The sequence below is a fragment of the Anolis sagrei genome, chromosome 2, assembly GCF_037176765.1.
Source record: "Anolis sagrei isolate rAnoSag1 chromosome 2, rAnoSag1.mat, whole genome shotgun sequence".
Lineage (NCBI taxonomy): Eukaryota > Metazoa > Chordata > Lepidosauria > Squamata > Dactyloidae > Anolis > Anolis sagrei.
In genome coordinates, this window is record NC_090022.1 from 86212018 (window position 1) to 86237071 (window position 25054).

General features: G+C 40.1%; 1 protein-coding gene across 2 annotated transcripts in view; it reads right to left on the minus strand.

The window, feature by feature from the left end:
• Positions 1–1016: 1016 nt before the first annotated feature.
• LOC132768945 (neuropeptide Y receptor type 2-like) overlaps positions 1017–25054 on the minus strand; it is a 31172-nt gene continuing 7134 nt past the window's right edge. The window contains exons 2-3 of one of the 2 annotated variants that reach the window (XM_060765425.2): positions 23657–23732; positions 1017–2625 (exon numbers count right to left, since the gene is read on the minus strand). In XM_060765425.2, the coding sequence (XP_060621408.1) occupies positions 1414–2574 (1161 nt within the window). In that variant the 5' untranslated portion in view covers positions 2575–2625; positions 23657–23732 and the 3' untranslated portion in view covers positions 1017–1413. The remainder of the gene's footprint in view (positions 2626–23656; positions 23733–25054) is intronic. The other variant, XM_060765426.2, reaches the window with a different exon arrangement.

The window sequence follows — 25054 nt, forward strand, 5'->3', positions numbered from 1 at the left end:
AAATCACCCCTTAGTATTCCAAGCTATAAATCAATAAGTAAGTTGAGGACTGATGTGTGTATTCCTTCTCCCACAGCCTTTTGAGTCCCATCCACCTGCAATGAATATTTAAAGCTTAAAATAAAAGTGATAAGTCAACCAACTTTAAATTTCATAAGGTGTAGCTTTTCTCTTCTATTGTCCTCTTAAGAACAGAAACCTCTCATTAACAGAAAACCAAACTGTGGCCCATTTTTCAAAGAATGAATACAAAATAACATATTTCACACACTCAATTTCAATTTTGACTTTGGGACAACATGGTACAGGTTTCCTGCATGTTTCATATAACTATCAGGGATGTATGTTTTCAAAATGATGATTCATAAGATATTTTAAAAATAACATATGCACCTCACTATAATTCCCTCCCTCACAATTGTGCCATGACTGTGCTTATCCGAAATTAGTATTTTATCTGCTATAATACAAAATTATCAATGTATCCTGGTGAGTGGAGATAAAAGTGACAGGCACTATATATTCACCATCTGTGAAAGGCAGTGTGAGGTGGGAGAGAAATAGCCAGTAAAGAAGGTGAAGCCAAGATTTCTACCCAGAAAATCTGAGTATGTGTCACATTAAAAAGTAATAGGATTTTAGCAGTGCTCCTTGACTTGGAAGGAGAGCACAAACAGACTGACTGAGGCACTGCTTTGAAATGCCTTTATCAGTAGCTATTATCAGGAAAAGCTACCATTAAGTTACAGAACTGCAACATCAAAGTATTCATTTATGCCTAAATAAGCATAGTGGCCATTAGTCAGAGTTTACTATTTTAAAGAAGAACATCTACTGCATCCATGTGCCACACACCTTCTGCCTCCTAATTATTTTGTATACCTCTCAGAAAATGCCCATAATATAACACCAAGGGTTCAGCTGAGGTCTAGGAATGAAAGATATAACTCTGGGATGAGTAATACAAAAGAACAGACAAACCGGTCAATTAAAAGAATACACAATTTAATATGTACCATACAACCCTGTATTTTGCCCATATTTGTACAGATATTTCCATTCGTACTGGGTGCATAAAGCAGTTAAGTAATCTTGTTCACTCTTCCAGAGAACAGTAGGGCTTAATTGTTTCACAAATTAAAGTACCCAGTATACAACATGTTTTCCTCTGTTTATGTTAACAGGCAACAGAGAACCTAAGGCATGGTTTAATTAACTTGCTTCATGAAACATAATGGGCAGCACATGAGTTACTTTGGAGAGATAGACAAAGTGCTTGTGTTTGGCTATGATACTGATAGCATTTTGGCAATACAACACATTTTTTAACTTTTAGGAAAGCCATGAGTTCCAGGTGGATGTTACTCCTCAATGGTGTTCCAGCCCCTATATGGGGATGCAGCTGTTGGTTTGTTAAACTTGTGTTGGTAGCTGCCCATTGCCTGTTGAGTGCTTGATGCTCCCATTCAAGGTGGTGGCTCTGAAAGTGTAGGACCGACCCCTGATGGATCCTTCAGTATACAGTCTCTCTGGTTTGTTCTGACAGCGGAAAAACATGAGGAACCCATTCCGGTAGTTTTTGTTCATCCAGCCATAGAGCAAAGGGTTAGCAAAGGTGGAACACATGGCCACCACATGGAACACCGTGTAAAGGAGTTTATAATCATGGAAGTTGAGCACTAGATCTAAGTCAATAGCAAGCTGGAACACGTGAAAAGGGAGCCAAGAGACTGCAAACACCACTACTACCATGACTAGCATTTTTGTGGTCTTTCTCCTTCGGCAGTGACTGTCATTCCTAGCAGTGGGACTGATGTGGCTTCTGAGCTTGAACCATATCCTGATGTAAGCATAGCAGATGATGGAAAGTGGGAGAACATACTGCAAGAGGAGCATGGACAAGCTGTATATGGTGGCATCCCTGCTTTCAGAAGGCCATTTCTCTGAGCAGACAGCTATTCTGAGATTGATGGTTGGGATTTCTTCAAATCTGTACTCTCGGAAGATGGCAAGTGGACTTGCTAGAATGGCAGCAACCAGCCAAGTAATAGCTATGATGGTGAAGCTGATCTTCTTGGAAATCCTGCTGTCTAAGTGGAAAACAATGCATCTATATCTGTCCAGAGCAATAACAGTTAAGGTCAGGGTGGAGACATGAACACTTAAAGCTTGAGCATAGGACACCAAGTGGCAAAGCACAGCCCCAAACTTCCATTCATCCAAAAGAGTGTAGGCCAAGGTGAAGGGCAAACAAAGTGTGTCCACCATTAAATCTGCCAGTGCTAGGTTAGCTATGAAAAAGTTAGTTACAGTCCTCATAGTTTTGTATTTCACGATCATGTAGATGACCAAGGAATTACCAACAAATCCCAGCAGAATGATTAAGGAGTAGGCAGCTATCAGTATGATCTGGACCCCCAAGATTTTGGTGCTGTCCATCATCGCATCATTGGATCCTTGGAGCCCCTCACTTGCAGTGGCAAGGCTCTTTGTGTGCCAACCAAATAACAACTTTTTATCCAAGATACGCTCATCCACAATGATGGTGCTGTTGGCTTGATCAAGCAGCCCCATGCCTCCTTGTGCTCTTTCTTTTGTATGCAGGGTGATGGTTTGCAACTTTCTCTGTGAAAACAAGACAAGAACAAACTTTAAAAAGAATGACATTGTAAAAGGAATAAAACCTTCGACATTCTGTTTAGAGTGACATATGCAAAATAGTGTTTCAAACTAAGACCCATCTCTAAAGCCCTACCTTGGTGTGGAAATGCATATTGCTGGTTTACATACACAGCAATTCTGAAAGCAAAGGCTTACCCTGTTAGATCCCCATTTTATTGTATCTGCAGAATAAACTTAATATTGACAAAAGCACTGCAGTTGAATGATTAAAGTAGCAACCAAAATAAAGTAATGTATTTATCTTGCAAATTCTATTTATTTTATATTTAATGGATTAAAAAGATTCCAACAAATGTCATGCTGATGCAATCATTTAAACCATATATCCAATTTATCTATTAAGAAGGGCCAGCCATTAGCTTATGGTCTGTTTCTCATCTAGTTTCTGGTGACCTTGACTCTGTTTCTCAGAATAATGAAATGAAAATGAAGGATGGAAAGGAATACAGATAAATATATAAATTGATAAAGGGAAAGAATTAAAAAAAATCTTTGCCCACTACTAGTGACTATGGCTGCAATTCTCATCTCATACCATTTTGTTGAGTATTTCCTAAAGCCTTGGCACTCTGGCAGGGTCTACTACTCAACAGATGGGAAAATATAGAGCTACAACTGGCTGCACTGGCTGGAAGAACCTGGGAAATATAGCCTAAAGAAGTCATTTCTGCAGACTCTGCCAGCCCTACTTTGATATCAATTGTGTAAGGTAGATGGGATTAGGAACAGCCATTAAAAGTTCTCAAAGTACTTCAATGTCCCTCTGGAACAATATGAGAAATTTAAAGCATCCACCTTGCTTCAAATATATATGAGAGAGAGACTTAAGAAGGGTATCAAACATAAGATCCAGAAGCCCTACCATGCCCTTAAAAGATCCAGCTGTGTCTTACAGACTGCCTCCAAAGCAGGATTATTACTTAAAAGATAATCCTCTGCTGGAGTATGAAACTGGAATCCTTGGGCCAAAACAGATGATTTTAGGGTTCAACTTGATTTCATTTGATTTAATTTTAGGGTTCAACTGGATGGTACATTTAGAAGAAATGCTCCCTCAAATACTGAAAAACATGTGTTTACTTTAACACATGATTGTGCACAACCACATATCTTGCATGTAGTGTGGTTTATCTTGTATTTGGTCCTTGAAAGGTAAATGCAGATTTTCTATTGAAGTACATATCATAGAATCAAAGAGTTGGAAGAGACCTCATGGGCCATCCAGTCCAACCCCCTGCCAAGAGGCAGGAATATTGCATTCAGAGCACCCCTGACAGATGGCCATCCAGCCTCTGTTGAAAAGCTTCCAAAGAAGGAGCCTCCACCACACTCCGGGCAGAGAGTTCCACTGCTGAACGGCTCTCACAGTCAGGAAGTTTTTCCTAATGTTCAGATGGAATCTCCTTTCTTGTAGTTTGAAGCCATTGTTCCATGTCCTAGTCTCCAGGGAAGCAGAGAACAAGCTTGCTCCCTCCTCCCTGTGACTTCCTCTCACATATTTATACATGGCTATCATATTTCCTCTCAGCCTTCTTTTTCAGGCTAAACATGCCCAGCTCTTTAAGCCGCTCCTCATAGGGCTTGTTCTCCAGATCCTTGATCATTTTAGTCGCCCTCCTCTGGACACATTCCAGCTTGTCAATATCTCTCTTGAGTTGTGGTGCCCAGAACTGGACACAATATTCCAGGTGTGGTCTAACCAAGGCAGAATAAAGGGGTAGCATTACTTCCCTAGATCTAGACACCATGCTCTTATTGATGCAGGCCAAAATCCCATTGGCTTTTTTGCCGCCACATCACATTGTTGGCTCATGTTTAACTTGTTGTCCACGAGGACTCCAAGTTCTTTTTCACACGTACTGCTCTCGAGCCAGGCGTCTCCCATTCTGTATCTTTGCATTTCATTTTTCCTGCCAAAGTGGAATATCTTGTATTTGTCCCTGTTGAACTTCATTTTGTTAGTTTTGCCCATCTCTCTAATCTGTCAAGATTGTTATGAATCCTGCTCCTGTCCTCTGGAGTATTGGCTATCCCTCCCAATTTGGTGTCGTCTGCAAACTTGATGATCATGCCTTCTAACCCTTCATCTAAGTCATGAATAAAGATGTTGAACAGGACTGGGCCCAGGACGGAACCCTGCGGCACTCCGCTCGTCACTTCTTTCCAGGATGAAGAGGAAGCATTAGTGAGCACTCTCTGGATTCATCCGCTTAACCAATTACAGATCCACCTAACCATAGTTATTGTTGTTATTATTAGTTTACTTCAATTTAGGTTAACTGAATTCAAAATGTAAAACCAACTTGTACTCAATTAACCAGTGGGGAGGGGAAAGAGGAAGGGGCAGAATCTTGCCCTTTCCAATTAACTCAGGCAAAAGCAAACTTTTCTGACACTGGCCATCTTGACCACACACCAGTGGTGACTGGCCATTTGTGGCCTGGTTTCCATCCATGAAATGCTAGAGGATACTCATAAATACATGATTTGGCATCCACTCAGGGCTATTCGTCCGTTCCACAACTAGATCCTACCGATCTTTCATGTGTGCTCTAGGTATTTAAGAATGGGTTTGCAAAATATTTTTCCAGATTTTCTAACATTGTTTTATTATTTAAAGCATTTTATTCCTCCCTTCAGTTGATAATTCCGTGCATTACTGATCCCTGTTTGTATGCTATCCACCCAAGGCCAAATTAGATGCAACTGAATTTTCTAACATGTTACCTTCCTTTGTTTAAAAGTAGTTATTTGTCTCAGAGCCATAGTGCTGGTTAGAGTAGTCACCCTTTTCCTCCTTCTTTTCCCCTGCTCATTTGAATCATGCAAAGAATACATTAGCCCCAAAAGGTACAAAATCGGATGCAAGAATACTCCAGATGCTGGCATAGCCAAGGGATAGGATTGTATCACTCTGCTGACAGAAATCAAGTGGCTTACGTGCATGAGTGTTCTACTCTAAAGACATAACTCCATAGACAGTTACTGTTTCATTCCCAATGCCAGACACAGTTTCTAATTTTACAGCTTCCATTAAGCTCCATCATCATAAACTTCCATTAAGCTCCATCCCTTGAGCTTCTAAATAATAATTATCTCCCCCTACAGCTCTTACAACCTCTCTTCCCTCACTTATGGAACGTTCTCAGACATTTGCTTTGACCAGTCTGTCATAGCTTGAAAAAAGGTGATGTGAACCTGAAAATATAGTAATTGTATGTCTATGTTTGTCTCCAGGCAACCTGTTTTAGCTCTCTCTCTCTCTCAAAAAAAAACTCTTACAAATTTCACATGCCCAACTCTTCAAAAACTTGGTCATAAGCAGTCATTGACACTGGTGGGATGACCTGCAAATAACTGGTTTAAAGACAGGGGTGGAAAAGATGCACTTGGAACAGAGCATCTATCCTGAATTTATAGCAGCTCTCTCAATTATGTTTGTCAAATGCTCATTATGGTTCTTTAAACAAAGGGGGAATGGCTGGCCACACAATGACTGTTGTGGGTTTGTGTTTTTATTCATAATAAATGGTCCTGTGTTTGTTTATCAGTTGGTATAACAAACTTCATAACACCCTTACTGCAGGGACTGGCTGTTAAACTATGCAACTAAGAGAGAACTTCCCTGGATTCATCTTAAATGTTTTATGCCCTTTCTCTGCTCTGGATGTGCATGTCTTTACTCTCAGAAGAGTTTAGCACATGCAGCTGGCAAATCACAATTACAGCAGGATAACAGCACAACTTATTACATGTCATTGTCATTTTCTGTTGTTCTTACAATAGGAGACTATTATCATTGTTGGCTAAGAGAAGCTATGTTCATTCACATGCTCCTTGGGCAACAAGAGGACCACTGACTCCTAAATTAAAAAGTAACTTATCACATGAAATCTGATGATTTTGAGATAAAAGGTGAGCGAAATGTAGTTTGCTAAGTACACATTGCTCTGATGTGGAACTCTCATGATGAACAATCTAATGATCAGGATGAGCCATATTTGACCTTGGGTATGGCAGCCTTTTCTGTTATTTTACCCTTGCAGTCTGATATCTCCATGCTTGAGGGAAAGAAATTAATTGCACGTTGAAGTACAGAATGACGATTGAGTTTACTCCTGGTTTTTTAGCAGCTGCATATCAGTGTGGGAAATAATCCTTCCATCGTTACTGTCGGTAGATATCAAACTGAGCCTGTAGCTGCAGTACTTTGCCAACTCAAGCTGGGTACATTTCAATTTTATTGACAAAGTGTTCAAACTAAAAGGAAAAGGCACCACAGCCCTCCCTCAGTTAATCATGGAGAAGCAATAAGGGAGGAACATCATTATTTCTCATCAGCAGAACTAGGCCTAGATGTGCTCAAATGGATCATGTAGGGCAGGTGCAGAGGATCACCAACATCGACATCAGATGTGACAACAAAAATTATTTCCGCCAACAATTGATCTTTCTTGATAACTCAAAACACAAACATTTGGTATATGCACAAGCTGACATCACATAAGATCTATTGTGTTACAAGAGCATTTCATTATGTCTTATATACCTTAGCTCAGTCATTAATAAAAATAGAAACTGCAGTTATGAAATGAAAAGGCCACTGTTTGGGTATTTGTGCCGAATTTGGTCCAGTGAATGAAAATACATCCGGCATATCAGATGTTTACATTACAATTCATAACAGTAGCAAAATTACAGATATGAAGTAGCAATGAAAATAATTTTATGGTTGGGGGTCACCACAACATGGAGAACTGTATTAAGGGGTCGCATCATTAGGAGGTTGAGAACCACTGCCCTAATTCTTTGAAAGCTTTGTTTTGAAAGCATGTCTGAACAAACCTATTACCATTTATACTTAATAGCCCTCCAGGCATTTGGAAGTTGCCTTCTAGGGGTAGAACCCTAACACCTTTACTTCAATAAGATAGGCTACTGATTGCTGTATTAAACACACAACGTAGGTTCATTCTATTTGGCCTTTCCTTTACTGCCATACTTGTCTTGAATGTCCCCATTTCTTCAACTTGACAAGAGCCATCTTAATACCATAGTAGTTCAGATTCTCCCATGCAAGCAGTCTCAAATGGGCAGAGGCTAGACAGTGAGCAATGTGTGATAAATTTCCCCTTTTATTATTTTCCCACACTAAACACCCACTGCTGCAGAGGGCTAATGCTTCAGTTTCTAAAAGCCAACAATCAGAGAATTGTTGGGGTATAATTACTGCTAGTAATGTGACTTAATGGATTTTGTTAAGGTTAATGTTTCAGAATTAATACATTCCAGAAATAAAGCAAATCATTACTGCTGTTCATAATATTATAGCTATGAAAAACAGAGTCTCCCTTAACCAAAATGCTAAGACATTTGGGAGTTTGGGAGTGGGAAGGGGGCTTGTCACATCTCCAGGGCCTATAATATTTTCTCTCAAGGAGAAAAATATAGCAACAAGCCAAGCAAAGTAACTGTTGGAGAGAGAAGCATTTATTTACAATCTTGTCTATATTTTACACCTGTAAAATGTCTATGAGACTAGAAGTGAACATCAGTTAATGAAGTTGTGTTCCTAGGCTTTACTTCTTTAGCAGAAACTTTGGTAGTAAAGCTAGAAAGAATGGGGAAAGAACAGGGAAATGCTCCAACAGAATAAAACAAGAATACAACATGTTAAGCAAGCTTTTTATTCATAACTAATATTATGCACATGTGAAATGAAACAGCCAGATTGGTTAGATTTTACACAAGTAAAGTAAAAAATATTTCTAACTTTCTATTGACCACTTGAAAGCTGTTTCCAAAATGCTATCCAAGGCAAAAGGGCAAGATGGCACCCCCTCTCTATTCTACAATAGTATTATTTATTTATTTCCTATATTTACATCCCGCTCTTCTCACCCCGAGGGGGACACAGAGTGGCTTATAGATTGGCTTACAGATCAGCTTACAAAAGCAGATGAATCTTCTTTACCATATCCAATGCGAGATCAACATGGAAACAGCTCTATGCTCCCATAGATGGAAACAGCTATGGAAGTTAGTAAGAACAGCTAGAAAGGTAATCTAAGGAATTACTTCACTCTAGCTCAGGCATGGGCAAACTCCAGTTATTTTGGACTTCAACTCCCAGAAATCCTACCCAGCTTGCCCGCTGTTAGGAATGGTGGGAGTTGAAGTCCAAAACACCTGGAGGGCCAAAGTTTGCCTATGCCTGCATCTACCTAATGGTAGGATAAGTCCTAAGTCCTAGCTTCATGGGGTTATTATTATAAAGCATAGATGAGGAAAGTGGATATTTTCTGATATTGTTGGATTGCAACTCCTAGCACTCCTTTGCCACATACTACACTCGTTAGGGCTGATGGGAACTTCAGTCCAAGGAGGGCCACATATTTCTCATCCTTGTTGTAACATCCTTGTTGTCCTATGTGGTCCTTTGACCTTCTTTCAGAGTACAGGGTTTCAGGCATTGGTGGGTTGCAATTTCTGTAAGGGGCAGGATACACAGACATCAGATGAGAAGTAAAAGACAAATTTGTGAAAGATAAGCATTTACAGACCACTGATTTGTCTGCATTCTTGAGGATTTTGTTATCTTATGCCAGCTAAATACTGGTAACCAGGAAATGGGCAGAAGACGTTGCTAGAAGTGCTCTCTCATCATTGTACTTTATTTTAATATATGTTGGGAGCCTCTTGGGTCCAATAGTGTGAAGAAAGAAGGACTGAAATTAAATGGTTACTTTGTTCTGCTGTGGCTCATTGACCTCTGCTGTGACACAGATTTCAATTCCCATGTTTAGACCAGCTAAAACTTGTGTCCAGCAGTTTTTCTTCCCCTCCGCACTTCGTCCCCACCTACTGGGAACAGTTGTATCTTCAACTTGGGTATTATTTGAATTGATCAATCATGAAGAGGGAGTGATTTAGTTCTTTATATTTTCTTTTTCCTTTTAATCTAGCTATCAGAGTTCCCCTTTTCAAGACCCAGTTCTTCTTACTACCTGTTGTATATTTCATCCTTCTTCAAAAATATAATCCTGGAACATACAGTCTACTAAATATTCAAATCAAATTTTATTTATTTATTTATTCACCATATTTATATACCACCTTGCTCAGCCCAGAGGCGACTCGGGACGGTTTACAAACGGCAAAATTCAGTGCTCCCAATAACATAAAATATAATTAAAACATTAACATATAATATAAACCATAAAAGCAATAGAGACAATAAAACACAAGTCCTCAATGTCTCGTTACTACATCTCATTTTTTAGTTCCCATTTTCCAGTCCAAGCTTACTATTGCTTGGGCCGCTTCTTTCATACGTCTTATGATATCTGTCCATTTGTTAGTGCTGCTCTTGCCCTCATTTTATAAAATAAAAATACCTTTTTTATTCAGCCTTAATAGTTCTTCCATCTCTTTCTTTATTTTATTATAATTTTTGATATCTTGTCACAATCCCACCATATATGCATAAAAGAGCCAATTTTGCTGCATTTGTGTCAACATAGTTTTGACAATGATTTAGTTATATGGGCTAATTTAAATGGGGTTCTGTACCATTTGGTCAATATTTTCCATTGTGTTTCTCTGGCCCTAATATATTTAATTCTTCTAATTGAATTAATCCACTGTTCTGACTCATTGCAGTTTAAATCCTCTTTCCATATCTCAACTACTGTTTGTTTCAGTTTATATTGTTTTCTTATACATGTTATATTGTTTCCTTATAAATGAAACCCATCAGGCCTTTCTCCTCCTCTAATTTCCATTTTAATATCTGATCAAAATCTGTTCCTTCTTGACTTTCCTTTCTCCTCCACTCTATAATCCTGTGTTTCAAACCATTCCATAACAGCTAATTGCTAGGGCTGGGCGGTTTCGTTTCGTAATTTCGTAATTTGTTAAAAATTCGTTATTTTTTTTATAACGAAGCGATAACGAACCATTCAGGAGCATCTAAAAAACGAAACGAATTTTTAAATTCATTTCGTAATTGCTTCGGATTCATTTTGTATTCGTTTCGTTATTGTTTTGAAATCGTTTCGTTATTATTTCCACATGTCTGGGGCAAGTTGTATAGTTGTTGTTTGTTTGATCAGTGAAAAAAAAATTATAAATATCACACCAACAGTCAACAACAGAGGGAGAGGGAAGCTTCAGAAGTTCCCCCTGTCCCATTTGGAGGTTTTTTAGCGTATTGCGCGGTCACGTCCGCCATTAAAGAATCGATTTGTAATTGTTTTGTAATTATTTTACAAATTACGAAATTTCGTAAATATCGAACTTTTTTACAGAAAAATTTCGGAATTCTTTTAAAAATCGAAACACAAAACCCCCCAAAAAACGAATCGATTTTAGAAACAATTTTTTCCGTTGTTACCCAGGCCTACTAATTGCTTTGTTCACACTTGTTTTGTTTTTTTATCATATCCCAATCTTTAATTGTCCCATCTATGTTTAAGAGGTCACCAATCAATCTCATTCCACTTTGCTTTAATTTTTTTTATCATTTTACTGAATATCTGTTCATTTGTATTATCTAATATCCCTATTGAAAGTATATCTGTTTTATGTATTGGGAATTTATTTTGCCATTTTTTCCAGCATCCCATGGAGGAAATAATTAGACCCCATTTCATTTCTTTTAAAACCTTATTGTCTATCCTACTCTTCAGACACAGGCAATGGTTCCAACCATTTATGTTTTTCTCAATTCTGGCCCACCTTTTTGAATCAAGATCTAATTCTATTAATCTCATTAACTGACAGCCCTCAAGATAACTCTGTGAACTTCCTCCATTTCCTTCCGAGGAATAAAATACTAAGTTGGCAATTCTGCTTTTGTTTGTCCCTCCTAGCCACTCAGTTATGTGGTAGATTTTTCCCAGTCATGAATCACTCACTGATAAAATGATTTAATGATAACATGATCTTGATTAAGAAGAAAGTACAAGATGCTCTTATGGTACTGGGTAATGCTAGATGAAAGCAACTTAAGGCTATTTGTTGTAAGAAGTCTGGAAAACAAAGAGGAATTTTACTTGCTGGTTCTATTACTGTAGCTATATCCCCAATTGTCTAGCTTGCTGTCAACCTTTGCAGCCCAGAAAGACAGTTGCATCTGTCAAGCAGGAAATTTAGGTACCGCTTTATGTGGGGAGGCTAATTTAACTAATTTACGACACCATAAAAATCTCCAGCAGCGTGCAAAAGAATGAGGAAGTCCTCCATTGGTGTCACAAGTGGACAGTGAAGTGACAGTTCTCCTGGTGGCCGGAATATCCTTATGAAGCTGGAATATTAAATAGCCTCTGTGTGTCTGTCTGTATATGTTGTGTGTCTATGGCATTGAATGTTTGCCATGCATATGTGCATTGTAATCTGCCCTGAGTCCCCTGTGGGGTGAGAAGGATGGAATATAAATACTAGGCCTGGATAACAACGCAAAAATTTGTTTCTAAAATCGATTTGTATTTGGGGGTTTTTTTGTTTCGATATTTAAAATAATTACAAAATTTTCCCTTAAAAAAGTTTGGTATTTACGAAATTTTGTTAATATTTACAAAACATTTTGTAAAGATGGCGCCCTTTTTTTTCAATATTTTTTCAATATTTTTTTAATTTAATTATTAATTTAGTAGAATAGGGAGGAGAAATTATTATTAAGGAGGGAAGGCAGGCACTCACTCTGGCGGGCCCTCAAGCGCTGCCGCCGAGTTGGGCCCGGCTCCTCCGAAGCAATGCGAAATTGGGAGAAGGGCTCCCCAAAGGCCATCTAGCCCAGCCCTCCGCTAAGGAATTGGGAGAACGAAGCACACCCACCGCAAAGGTGAGGAAGGAGGGACGGGCCGCCTTCCCGCTGAGGGTCGCTCGCCCTCTCGCTCGCTTGCTCAGCCTTCCCCGCCCTCTCCTCCTCCTCCTCCTCCTCCTCTTTCAGGCTCTGCCTCTGACTGGCTAAGGAGAGGAGAGAGAGGAGAGCTCCCAGCAAGCATCTAGCCAAGCCATCTTACGTATTTCCAAAATGGACGGAAATACAAAAAATTTTAGCGCATGCCGTTTCGATATTTAAAAACACTTCCGGGTTTAAAAATAAGTTTTGTAATCATTTTGTAATTGCTAAAATTAACGAATATTTAACGAATTACAAAATTAACGAACGAAACCGCCCAGGCCTAATAAATACTGTAAATAAATAATAAATAAATAAATTATATTTAAATGAGTTGGTATGATTGGATAACATGTGTTTACAGAGTGGAAGATATATGTCAGATTGGAGAGTTTGTGGCCCTCCACATGTTACTGGGTTGCAACTTCCATCATCTCTGAACACTGGCCATGCAGGTCAGGACAATAGAAATTGCAGTCCAGAAATTGCTGTATACGAAAGGTTAAACTAGGAGGCTCTGCCTAGTTATAGCTAAACACAATGAATTACTAAGCAACAGGACCCATTTTGCACAAGCACCCTGTCCATGACTGTGATGTGCTGCACAGGTATCAACATGGAGTTAGGACACAGCAAAGTTGGTACTGGGTCATTCTTTCCTATACAATTTATGATTTAGATACAGATGTGTATACATATCTTTCTTTGTTTCCTGTTAAACCGAAACCACACAATACCAAATTGCAGGCAAAGCATTGACACCAAAAAAGAAGGAATAGAATTATACAACAGCACTCATGCTGAGACAGATGAAGTAAAGATGTCAGTGATGGATAAGGCAGAATCTGTAAGAACTAAAATTATGATTGCAGGTGCACTGGATATGAATACAGAGAATGGAGTCAAGTTAAATGAATTCTTTTCATTGGTTTTCACTGCCATCTTTGCATGCATAATGACTGAACCATTTTTCTCTCCAGGCAAAGTTCTAGGGTTGCCTGTTAGGTCAAGAATTAACATATCATTAGATCCAAATGGCACACACTTGAGAGTTTATAAAGAGCTCCAGTGTAAAACTGTGGCTCTTCTAACAAAGTCAGAAGTTTGTTAGGAGAGCCTCATTGCAGTATTGAAGGACTATTATGTTGCCAGGGTAAAGCCCATTATTAAAATGGGAGCTGACAAGAGCCAGAAAATGACAGGTCAATCAGCCTGCTTTCTGTTCTAGGTAAATTGCTAAAAAGAGTTATCAAATATATAAAAGAACAAGACGTGCTGCAGAGGAATAAGCAGGACTTCTGCAAAAGTAGCTTCTGTCTCACCATTTTGGGGGAATTCTATCATGTTATCTGAAAATATGTCAACTCAAGTTGGCAAAGTGCAGCCCTTGTGAAAGACTACAACTCCTGGAAGACCTTCACCAATGGTTCTCCGCCTGTGGGTCCCCAGATGTTTTGGCTTTCCACTCCCAGATATCCTAACAGCTGGTAAACTGGCTGGGATTTCTGGGAGTTGTAGACCAAAACACCTGGGGACCCAAAGGTTGAGAACCACTGCCTTACACCACCTTAGCCCATGTAGAGAAATGATGGGATGTGCAATCCAACAAACATTTTCAGGGCAGCAATGTGGGTTTCTCAGGTATTATTAGACTACAATTCCCCAGAATCCTTAGCCTTAATGCCTGGGACTTTGTGGGAAATGAAATTTAACAACATCCGAGGGCTCAAAAGTTCAGAACTACTACAGAGGATGAGGATGGGGAGGCTGAAAAATAAGGAGGTTGCCCTTCTAACTAAGAGTTCTTCCCTCCCTCTCCAATGAAATTTCCCTTCACAGTAAATTTCTAAAAATTTCAATAACTTGAAACATCAGTTGAGTATTAGAAATGCAGTTTGGGCATCTAAAGAAAAGGGAGCCACAGTTACCAAGGGAATACAAATACATTAAATATGGGAGTTCTAGGTATGAACCATTTTGAATATCTCATCTACTGCAAGGCTGGAAATTTGGAAACTGAAGAAGCAATTCATTCAGAAAGGCAGCATTCTTATCTGGGGGGAAATGTCCTCATTTTGCCCATCCCTGTAGTTGAACAGGGAGCAAACTTGTTTTCTGTTGTTGAAGAAACTAGGACAGAAAGCAACAAATTCAAAGTATGAGAAAATAGGTTCCATCAAAACATTAAGGGAAACTTCTTGACAGTAAGAGCTGTTCAGCAGTGGAATATGCTGCCTCAGAGTGTAATGGAGGTTTTTAAGTAGAGGCAGCATGGCCATCTGCCAGGAGTGCTTTGATTGGGTGTTCCTGCATGGCACTGGGTGGCCCTTGTGGTCTCTTCCAATTCTAGAATTCTATAATTCTATATCCATGAATACACAGTAGACACATTTGCTGTCATGTCTCATCACCTTTCTTCAGGAGCAACGAAGAATGAGAAGTAAATATGGGCACCTCTTGGAGAGGGACCCAATCACTGAGCTTAACCCATGGGAGCCCAAGAAGATCCCAACCAACACCCTAAGACTGCCCCCAAAAACTCACTATCTGAGACTTCAACAAAATTAGGATTGAACTTGAAAAGTTCTGCTCTCTCCTGTAGCTGCTCAAACCTAAACCAAGCCAGTATTAGTACTTCATTGTTAACTGCCATCAAGTCAACCTATGGCAACCTCAATTTATGAATGAGAGATTTCCAAGTCATCCTCTCATCAACAGCCCTGTCTGGATCTTACTGTTGCTTTCTTGATTGACGACCTCATCAGACGGGGCAATTTCCCCATCATATGCCACTTGCTCTCCCCTTTTGCCATGGAATCCATTACACAATGCACATCTATTTCCAGCCAAACTCTGTGTTGAAAGGGGTGAGGAAGTCGCTTCCCGTGTTGCCTTTGAAACAATGGGAGGAAATCAGGCAGATGGGGCCAGCGGTGAGTCGGATGATGTGGGGTATGGGGTGACAAGTTCTCCACACACACACACACATGCTGGGACCCCACAATGTGATAAGTCCATAGTGCCCTTCCAGGACCCAGTCTTCTGTTTTCCTGACTGTAAACTCCATTCTAATTAATGGCTGAATCAAGGTATGGAAAATCTTGAACAATTTCAATGTCTGCATTATGTGCTTTAAAGTTATGTAAATTATCTATGGGATAGACAAATATATTTCTGTCCAGTCCATGTAACTTTCACATTTTTAAATGAATACTTCTGGATCTGTTTCTAATCTGAGGTTTTAAAAAGTATCTTCCCAAATACCCTTGAAATAGGAGCATTTGGATTTCTATGATCTGCTGAGATTTATGTTGCTCATACTTCTGGAGAAGTGTGAAACTAGTGAATAGCAATGTCTGATTCACTTATTGGTCTAAGACAGCATGGACAAATCCAGATCCCTGGGGCAGATGGGGCCCCTTGGGCTCTTCCCTCTGCCCCTCATCTGCCTCGTCCCTCCTCTCAGCATGAGGACACAGCAGCCCACGGTGCCCCCAGGCTGAGAGGAGGGCCAAGGCAGAGACACGTGGGTACTGAGAGCTCTCCCAGGTTGAGAGAAGGGCCCTCCCTCCAGGTGCCAACCACCCCACTTGTGCCAACTGCCCTCTATGCCAACCTTCCCCCCCCCCCCCCACAACTGCTCGCAGTCTGCTCCCCACCCCTCACCCACCCTCCCTCCCTCCCAGCCCAGTCCAGCTGGCCCACAATGCAGTTCTCACCCAAAAATGTTTGCTCTTTCTAGACTAGAAGGTATCACCAAATCCTTCTAGACCTCACTCCCTTCACTGATACATGCCTATATTGGCTGCGGTGCCAGGGAATGCCTGCACCCAGAGCAGGTGGTAACTTTACCTGCAGAGGGAAAGCGAAGGAAGGGCTGAGAAACTACTGGATAACAGCTGTTCTGTGGGGAGCAGTTTGGGGGGAACGAATAATTTCTTTTGTGAGTTGCAGTGGTGTTTCTTCTTTACAGTTCCCTGAGTTGCCTTGTGGCAAACAGTACAAAAAATATACATAACACCTGGATACAGCCCACCATAACCCTTCAGAATTCACTTCATAATTAAAAGAGTTGATTTGTGAGACTTTTATAATTAGCAGCTTTATCTTTGCATGTTCTTCTAAGGATAACAATTATAGACTTTTTGAAGGAGTCCCTGGTGGCACAGTGGGTTAAAGCACTGAGCTGCTGAACTTGCTGACCAAAAGGTCACAGGTTCAAATTTGGAGAGCAGCGTGAGCTCCCACTGTTAGCCCCAGCTTCTGCCGATCTAGCAGTTTGAAAACATGCAAATATGTGTAGATCAATAGGTACTGCTCCGACGGGAAAATAAAGGCGCTCCATGCAGTCATGCCAGCCACATAACCTTGGAGGTGTCTAAGGACAATGGAGATGAGAACCAACCTCCAGAGTCAGACATGACTGGACTTAATGTCAGGGGAAAACCTTTATCTTTTTTTTACCCACACTGTAGAATCCTTCTCATGAGAGGATAGCTTGGCTTCCTTTTTGGCTTACTAATTAGTTTTTTTGCTTATCACTTAATGTTGCCATCTTTGTTGTTTCAAAATAGTATTAGCATTCCAGGAATATCCTTAAACCTGAACTATAGCCCACTCTGATCTGGGATTGGTGTTGGGATTAGGAAGAAAACTAAACAAATAATTTGTCATCAGGGTAATTATTATATGCATATAGAGATAATATATTCTCCTCTTTTGACATTACCAAAAATTGTTCCCAAATGTTATAACAAGTGATATACATAATCAGGCCCGTAGCCAGGATTTGTTTCGGGAGGGGGGTTGAGTTTGGTTCAGGGGGGGCTGAGTCTGAGTGAAAGAGGGTCTACCCTAGCAAACCTTTTGTATCATTACCCCAATACCCCCATGCATATGGGATATATTGAGCATGGTGATCAGATCATGATATGAATAAACATAATAGTTTAAACAATGTACCAGTAAGGCCTTCTCACGGACCACCATGAGAATTTCGGGGGGGGGGGGGCTGAAGCCCCCCAAGCCTCCCCCCCCCCCCCCGGCTACATACGTGTACATAATACATGGATCTGTGTCCTAGAGGTTTGGTTGTCATTTAAGTGCAGTGAATTTATGGACTTCTGCAAACTGCTGGAAAATCTTTTTCCTGAAATGATTATTGAAAGCAAAAGCCATAGACTGACAAATAAGGGCTGAAAAATGAGAAAGAGATGCACAGATAACAGCAGACATATTCTCACACTCAAGAAGCAAGAGAAAACCATTCATTTCCTCTTCTGGACAAATTCATTTTTCCAAAAGGGCTGTCTGGGGTTTTTTGCATCCTACCTTCTAGTGGAATGGGAAGTCGTAAGAGGAAAATAACACTGAAAGCTGTGTAAGTCGCCCTTAAAGGGCTGAGAATTGCGGTATATAAGCGCAGTAAATAAATAAATAACTAAATAAGCATGGTATAAGCAATGATGCCAAATCAAATTCTGAAAAACAAAGACCTCAAATCCACTGGTGTATTTGCAATGGTTGTCATCTTATTAGCGATAGATGGACATCGTTTCCATTCTCAGCTTAATGCATAAAAAATGAAGACATTTCAAAAAGGTATGACAGTTTCTGTCTTCTAGCTCAGGATTTTCTTTCAAATTGTTGAAAAGAAACAAACAAAGTATGACTGCTATGTTTGTTCCCACCTTGTTTTTTCAACACAACTGGACAAATTCATTTTTCCAACCAATTAAAAGACCACAGTTTTTTATACTCTTCCGGACTCTTTCTCAAGCTACAGGAAAAACCAAAAGAAGAACGGGATGGGAAAATAAATTTAAAGCCCTCTCCAATTTGTTTTGGAGTCTAAAACTGACATTAAAAAAACCACAAGAATGGATTTGTTACATTCCACCCCCACAGTAGTTTTTCTGTCCATCTTTATTTATTTCTCCCTAAATTCTGACCAAGCATTCTGTCAAAGTAAATATTTACTATGGCTTCACTTATCTCCATACACTCTTTATAATTACTGAAGATGAGATTTCCTGTTGTAACTAATTTACTTGTTTTGCTTCAAGTGTCATACTATTGCAGTAATTATTAAGACTCATTTCCATTTGTTTTGCCCTCCTCCCTTGGAGGATGCTGATAATGACTTTCTTATGTATGTGTATGTATTTTCAAGTAGCCTGTAAGATATTTAGCCTGCGGACTTCCTTACTCCTTTTGTAAAAGAAAGATCCTCATAAATATCGAAAGAGTCAATGTGGTATAGTGGTTTGAACATTGGATGACTGGAGACAGATTTGAATTGCAACTTGGCCATGGAAACCCACTAAGTGACCTTGGGCAAGTCACACATTCTCAGCTTCAGAGAACGGAAAAAGAAAACCTGCTCTGAGTAAACCTTGCAAAGAAAACCCTTCAAAACAGTGGTTCTCAGCCTATGTGTCCCCAGATGTTTTGGCCTTCAACACCCCAAAATCCCAACAGCTGGTAAACTGGCTGGGATTTCTGGAAGTTGTAGGCCAAAACACCTAAGGACCCACAGGTTGAGAAACACTGCTTTAATAGGTTTGCCATAAATCTGAAAAAAAATAATAATCTTGAAGGCTGACAACAGGAACGACATAAAGGTTGATGAAAGTGCAACAGTGTGTTTCTTAAACTAATTAACTCCTCATATCTGGAAGGAGTGTTATTATTTCACTGAGATTCTGTGAAACCATTCTGTATTGGTGGAAGTGACTGGCAGGAATGGAACCATGCCAATTATTGGTAGAGTAGTTCCAAAAAGGATGCTAGAACTTTCTTGGCTTCTAGACTTTTATTTTATTTGAGCTTCAAAATTGTCCAGATGATAAGTGGTACTATATATATGAAATATTCCTAGTGATTAAAAAAAACACCAGCACAGGAAGCCATGTTAGTCCATTGCAGCAAAAACAACGTATTGTGGGACTTTATAAAGATCCAGCAGTTTTTACAGATTTTAGATACACTGAACTCTGGGGGTATTTCCGAGTAGAGTTGCATAAGACAGCATTGTAATACTAAATATCATTTTTCTTATTGTTCACGAATATGCAAATTAGTTGTATACAAAGGTACAAACAACTAGATAATAAGTCCCACTGAACTCAGGCCACCATCTATACTGACCATTTGATGCAGTTCAAAACTAGTTTCAAACCATGATGGCCAGACAACAAACTCCCTTAAAAGGACCCAAAAGAATGCCATTAATGTGTGCATTGGTGCTCTGTGGTTTGTGTGTTCACCATCAGGGCCTCAAACTGGTTCTGGGATGTCCTGTGTAATCATCTGCACAATAAAACCACTTTCTGTAATAACGGCTTGAAATTGCATTAAATAGTTAGTGAAGATGGGGGTCTCAGTAAAACTTACATCTGACTAGGAAAGCTTCAAATCACACTGTAAAATTGCTTCATGCATAGGAATCTCAATGATGGATCATTCTTCAGCAATATTCAAAGCAAAGGGGATTTTTTTTTCATAAAATCTTCCTTAAATCAGAGGAACATTGTGTTTTCAAGAGCTTTCAACAAATACAGCCCAAAAAAAGTGAATTGATGAAGACTCATTAAGTGATTTGACACAGATGGTGTCAGCCTTTAAGGGTTCTTCTTGATGGAAGATGTGTGTGTCTGTTGTATACACAGACATGTGCTGCGCATCTGACACCTGCAGGCCATATGGCAATTGGGAAGTGTGCCAGTCCTCCATGTTGCACGGTCCCTATGAACTTGTCCAAACAGCAGTTCAAGACATTTGTGAGATCAGGCCAGAAGGAGAAGCATGATTCAAATGAGATCAAAAGGGCACAGTGTCAGAAAACTTCCACAACACTGTAAACCTCATCATTTCTGATACTGCTTTTCATATTTAGGTTGTTTGCTAAATGACTAACTGAAAGTATAGCTGCCATCTGCTCTTTATCGGTTTAACTTGTCATATTTTGAACTTAGGAAGGACGAAGGTTCAAATCTCCAAGAAGGAGGGAATGAAAATTGCCACAAGGAATAGTCTCCCATGTCTAAAAAGATCAAGGGACTGCAAAATGCTGCCAGAAGGGGGCAATCAGTTCTTTTCCAGACTCAATATTGTTTTCTCCAGGACTGCAACAGAAAAAAAAAAATGTTGCCTCACAAATGACAGAGAAAGAAAGGCACACACTAGCAAGCAGGCACACACACACACACAAGTGGATGCTCATATTCCCAACAAACCGCTTTTTGAATTCCCTGCTGCCCTGCCATAAAGAATTGAGAGATGGACAAAGACAACTAAAAGACAGTGTGTGATGTTTCTTGAACAGTAGCAAGTGAGGGGCAAATGAAAAGTATAGAGCACAGCTCCTCAAAGTGGTGGTCCATGGATCAGTCCAGAAGACATCGGCTGCTGGTCTTTCCATGATGGAAAGACACAGTTGTTTCAATGAACACTAACAGGTACTGGTCCTTGCCACATTTGTAACAATTGCTAGTCCCCCCAATTGAGATGCGCTGCTAGAGAGAATTACAAAACCTGAACATGAGGAAGAACTTTCTGTGTGAGCTGTTCAGCAGTGGAACTCTCTGCCCTGGAGTGTGATGGAGGCTCCTTCTTTGGAGGCTTTTAAACAGAGGCTGGATAACCATCTGTCAGGGGTGCCTTGAATGCAATTTTCCTGCTTCTTGGCAGGGGGTTGGACTGGATGGCCCACAAGGGCTCTTCCAACTCTATATTTCTATGAAAACTGGAAGTTTGATGGATGTCTGTAAATACCGAAGAGTATATAATCTTCAGACCAGTTCTCAAACTCTAAGACCCTTTCCAACTGTGGTAAGCAATGGATTAGTCACATACCGCATACATTCAAAAATGAAAATGGAATGTTCACTCTAAAAAGTAAGTGTGGTTTAGCCCGTGGTGTTGTAAAATTATGCCTTTCACACAATGTGTGCTTGTTCTTTTGTTAGTACCTCCAGTGTATTTAAGGATCTCCTCCACCACATTTTATCATCTCAAAAATCAAGTGAGGTAGGTCAGGCTGAGAGAGACTGTCTGGCCAAAGGTCACCAACACTCAAAGACTCTGTGTGGATGTGAATCTGGATCTCTGAAGCCCAACAAATAACAAGAGCCAAATCATGCTGAACACTTGAACTTAATTTGGACAAGGCTTTTACTTTAGGTAAAGGTAAAGGTTTTCCCCTGACATTAAGTCCAGTTGTGTCTGACTCTGGGAGTTGGCGCTCATCTCCATTTTTAAGCCGAAGAGCCGGCATTGTCTGTCAACACCTCCAGGGTCATGTGGCCAGCATGACTGCATGGAGCACCATTACCTTTCTGTTGGAGTGCTACCTATTTGCATGTTTTTGAACTGCGAGGTTGGCAGAAGCTGGGGCTAACAGCAGGAGCTCACCTGCAATCTTTCGGTCAACAAGTTCAGCAGCTCAGTGGTTTAACCCACTGCACCACCACGGGCTCCATGCTTTTACTTTACAGACAGCTGTATATATGCTTTACAGCACAGCTATATATGCTTGCTTATAAAACATGACAGATGTGCAGTGTGGTTCTAAGCATTGGTTGTTCACGGAAATTAGGGTCCATGCAGTTGCTTTGCAGTGTAGCCCAAAAAACTTGTCTCTGGAGACATATAATGTAAATTCTCTAACTGTCTGCAGTAGGAAAAATGGAGTTGGACAACATATTAATGGTACATATGACAAATAGGACTCTGGCTGGCTAATTGGTATAGCCCAACAATATAGATCTGTACAATCTCTATTCTGAAATTAACATACAAACTAATCATTATAGCGAGTTTCCCATGCAGTCATAAAAAACTGATATGGACCAGGGACTATTCTTCTAGTCCAAGAATGTCAACATTTCTGCCTGTAAAAATGCCCTGCCACTTTATTTACAAACAAAGCAATAGGCTTGTAATAGAGAGAAAGAGAGACAAGAAGAGAGAGTGGGTACACTGCAGGTGGCATCCCTATTTTGTACTGTACACCCCATGATGGGAATCTCAATAAGTCACACCACCAATGTCGCTTAGGAGTATAACATGGCAAGGTTTTGGTACCTTTAGAAGAATTGGAGCTTTGTTGCTGTCAAAGACAGCTAAAGGTACAAGAACCGACTGGTTTAATTCTGCATGTGGGGTTAAAAGGCACATTGAGCAAAGAACGTACTGAGATGCCCCTCAATTGCCACAAGCAAGAATGTTGTCATTATATACATCTGTGGACAAATTTCTGGAAGAACAGTATAAAGATCTGGTAGCTAACTGAAACAGAGGAAATTATTTCAGACAGTTTTATAAAAGCTGTCTGGAAAGGTAAGTGAAACCAGAATTCTCCAAGAATGCTGTCCTGTATTCATAAGATAGAAAGGAGGAAAGCATGCTTCCCTCTGCATTCTCTCACTTTCCCATCCCCAACCTTACTTCACAAACATTTCCAAACTTATAGAACAGTCTTTACCAACCAAGGGTCACCATATGTGTTGGACTTCAAGTTCTATGTTCCTCTGCCAACATGCCATACTTGCTGAGCATGATAGGATTTATAGTTCAATGCAACAAGGGGATTTGGAGAGAGCTGTTCTAAAGCTGAATTGCAATGCAGCATATACATCAAAAGCCTGAGATCAATACCAAAGAAAATATTTTGGGGAAAAGGTAGATGATATAATGTCTCCTCATTCATTGCATAAATGTTCATTCCCTTGTTGGCTCTATTCACAGGTTTTACAGAACTGAGCACTAGCACTTTGGAAATCTGTGGAACCTATTTCACCAGAGACACTAGCTAAACAAAATAAAGCAGTGTAGAGAATCTGCCCTTCTATCCTGTTACCCTCAACTCTTGTCTGTTACCAGCCTAAAAGGTGTGAAATGCTGTTTTATCAATGATGGTAAAGATGAAATATTCTAAAATCACGGCTGCACAATGAGAAACATTTGCTTTTTTTCTCAACCACCCAGCAAATGCAAAATAATACTCCTCACCACACACACAAAAATCATTGTCCATGCTGGATAACAAATAAAAGCAAAATCACTTACCTGAAGTTATTGTTTCATTGTTGCACTGGAACAAGCTCTTTGTTTCTGCCTTTCCACTCCTCTTCCAGTTTGCAATCTTGTATAAAGAAACACTTTCTCAAAGTAACTCTTTTAGAAGGACAGAATCAACCCAAATTACAGAGTTGCCCCTTGTCTTAGGACCTTCCACATGTTTGATGGAGTTGATGAGCCATGCTTCGGTTTCAAAATGTGACTGACACAGTCCCAACCCCACAAAAGCTGGATGCTCAGTTAGATACTGAATGAGCGAGAGAGAGAAGGAGGGGGAGTGTGTTTAGCAAACAGCAAAGCACGGGGAGAGGGGGGAGTGAGAGACAGCGGTTGCCTCTGCCTTTCATAGACTGCTCAGCCATTCAAGGCTTTTAATATAGCAGAAAGGTCCTAGGATGGCTATAGTGGCTGCCCTCTGCACAAAATACAGGCTGTAGACAGCATGATCTGCCTCATCTCCCAGGGATTCAGTCGATCACAGCTGTGTCACTCTCTGGCACTAGCAGCTTGACACCCCTGGGCAAGTCTTTCTCTTCTTTGTGCTATTAATCATGACTGCTGTGCTTTATGTAACACACACTTTTTTAAAAAGTAGGGATTATCTTTTCCCAGTTGCATCTGCAATAACATTTCTAGGTCTGCCTGTACAGACACTTGCTGCAGTTTGGGATGCTTAGGGTAAGTCTCATTGAGTGTAAAGAAGTGGTTCCACATAACACCAGCAGTAGAATAGCTAATTCAAATGATATAGTCTAATGGTTAGAGGGCTGGTCTGGCTAGGGAGTTAAACCCCAAATGACTTATGAATCTTCGTGGATGACCTTGGGTCTCTTCTCACTTATAAGAGGATTGTTGGGAAGATAAATTGGAAGGATGAAGAGATTTGTAAGTTGCCCTGTTTTCATTGGAGGGGGAAAATACATAAAGGTAGCAAATGAATACAGTGGAACCTTGACTTAAGGGTGTCTCAACTTAAGAGAATTTGAGTTAAGAGCTGTTGCTCAGCCTGGGTCTTACTTTCACATAAGAGCAGCATTTTGAGTTAAGAGCTACAGGGAGCACTAGTGTGCAAGTATAGGGCTTTAGGGTTTCAAGGGAGCAGCCGTGTGCTCTTGTCTGCTTTGGGAGATTTCTATCTGCTTAGTGGAATTTTTGGTTAGTTGATTTTGTGTGGTATTTAGTCCTGGTATGTTTGGCTTCATGAAGATTGGGGGGGGGGGAGAGAGAGAGAGAGAGAGAGAGAGCAAGAGATAGAGGGATGAAGAAAATGATGCTTCTGCCTCTTCACTTTGTGCTTGGTGCTTCCTTGCCACAACTTTGTGCTTCTACCATTTTAAAGTTGATCTTCCTTTTTATTGTTCCACATGAATGTGCATTATTTGTTAT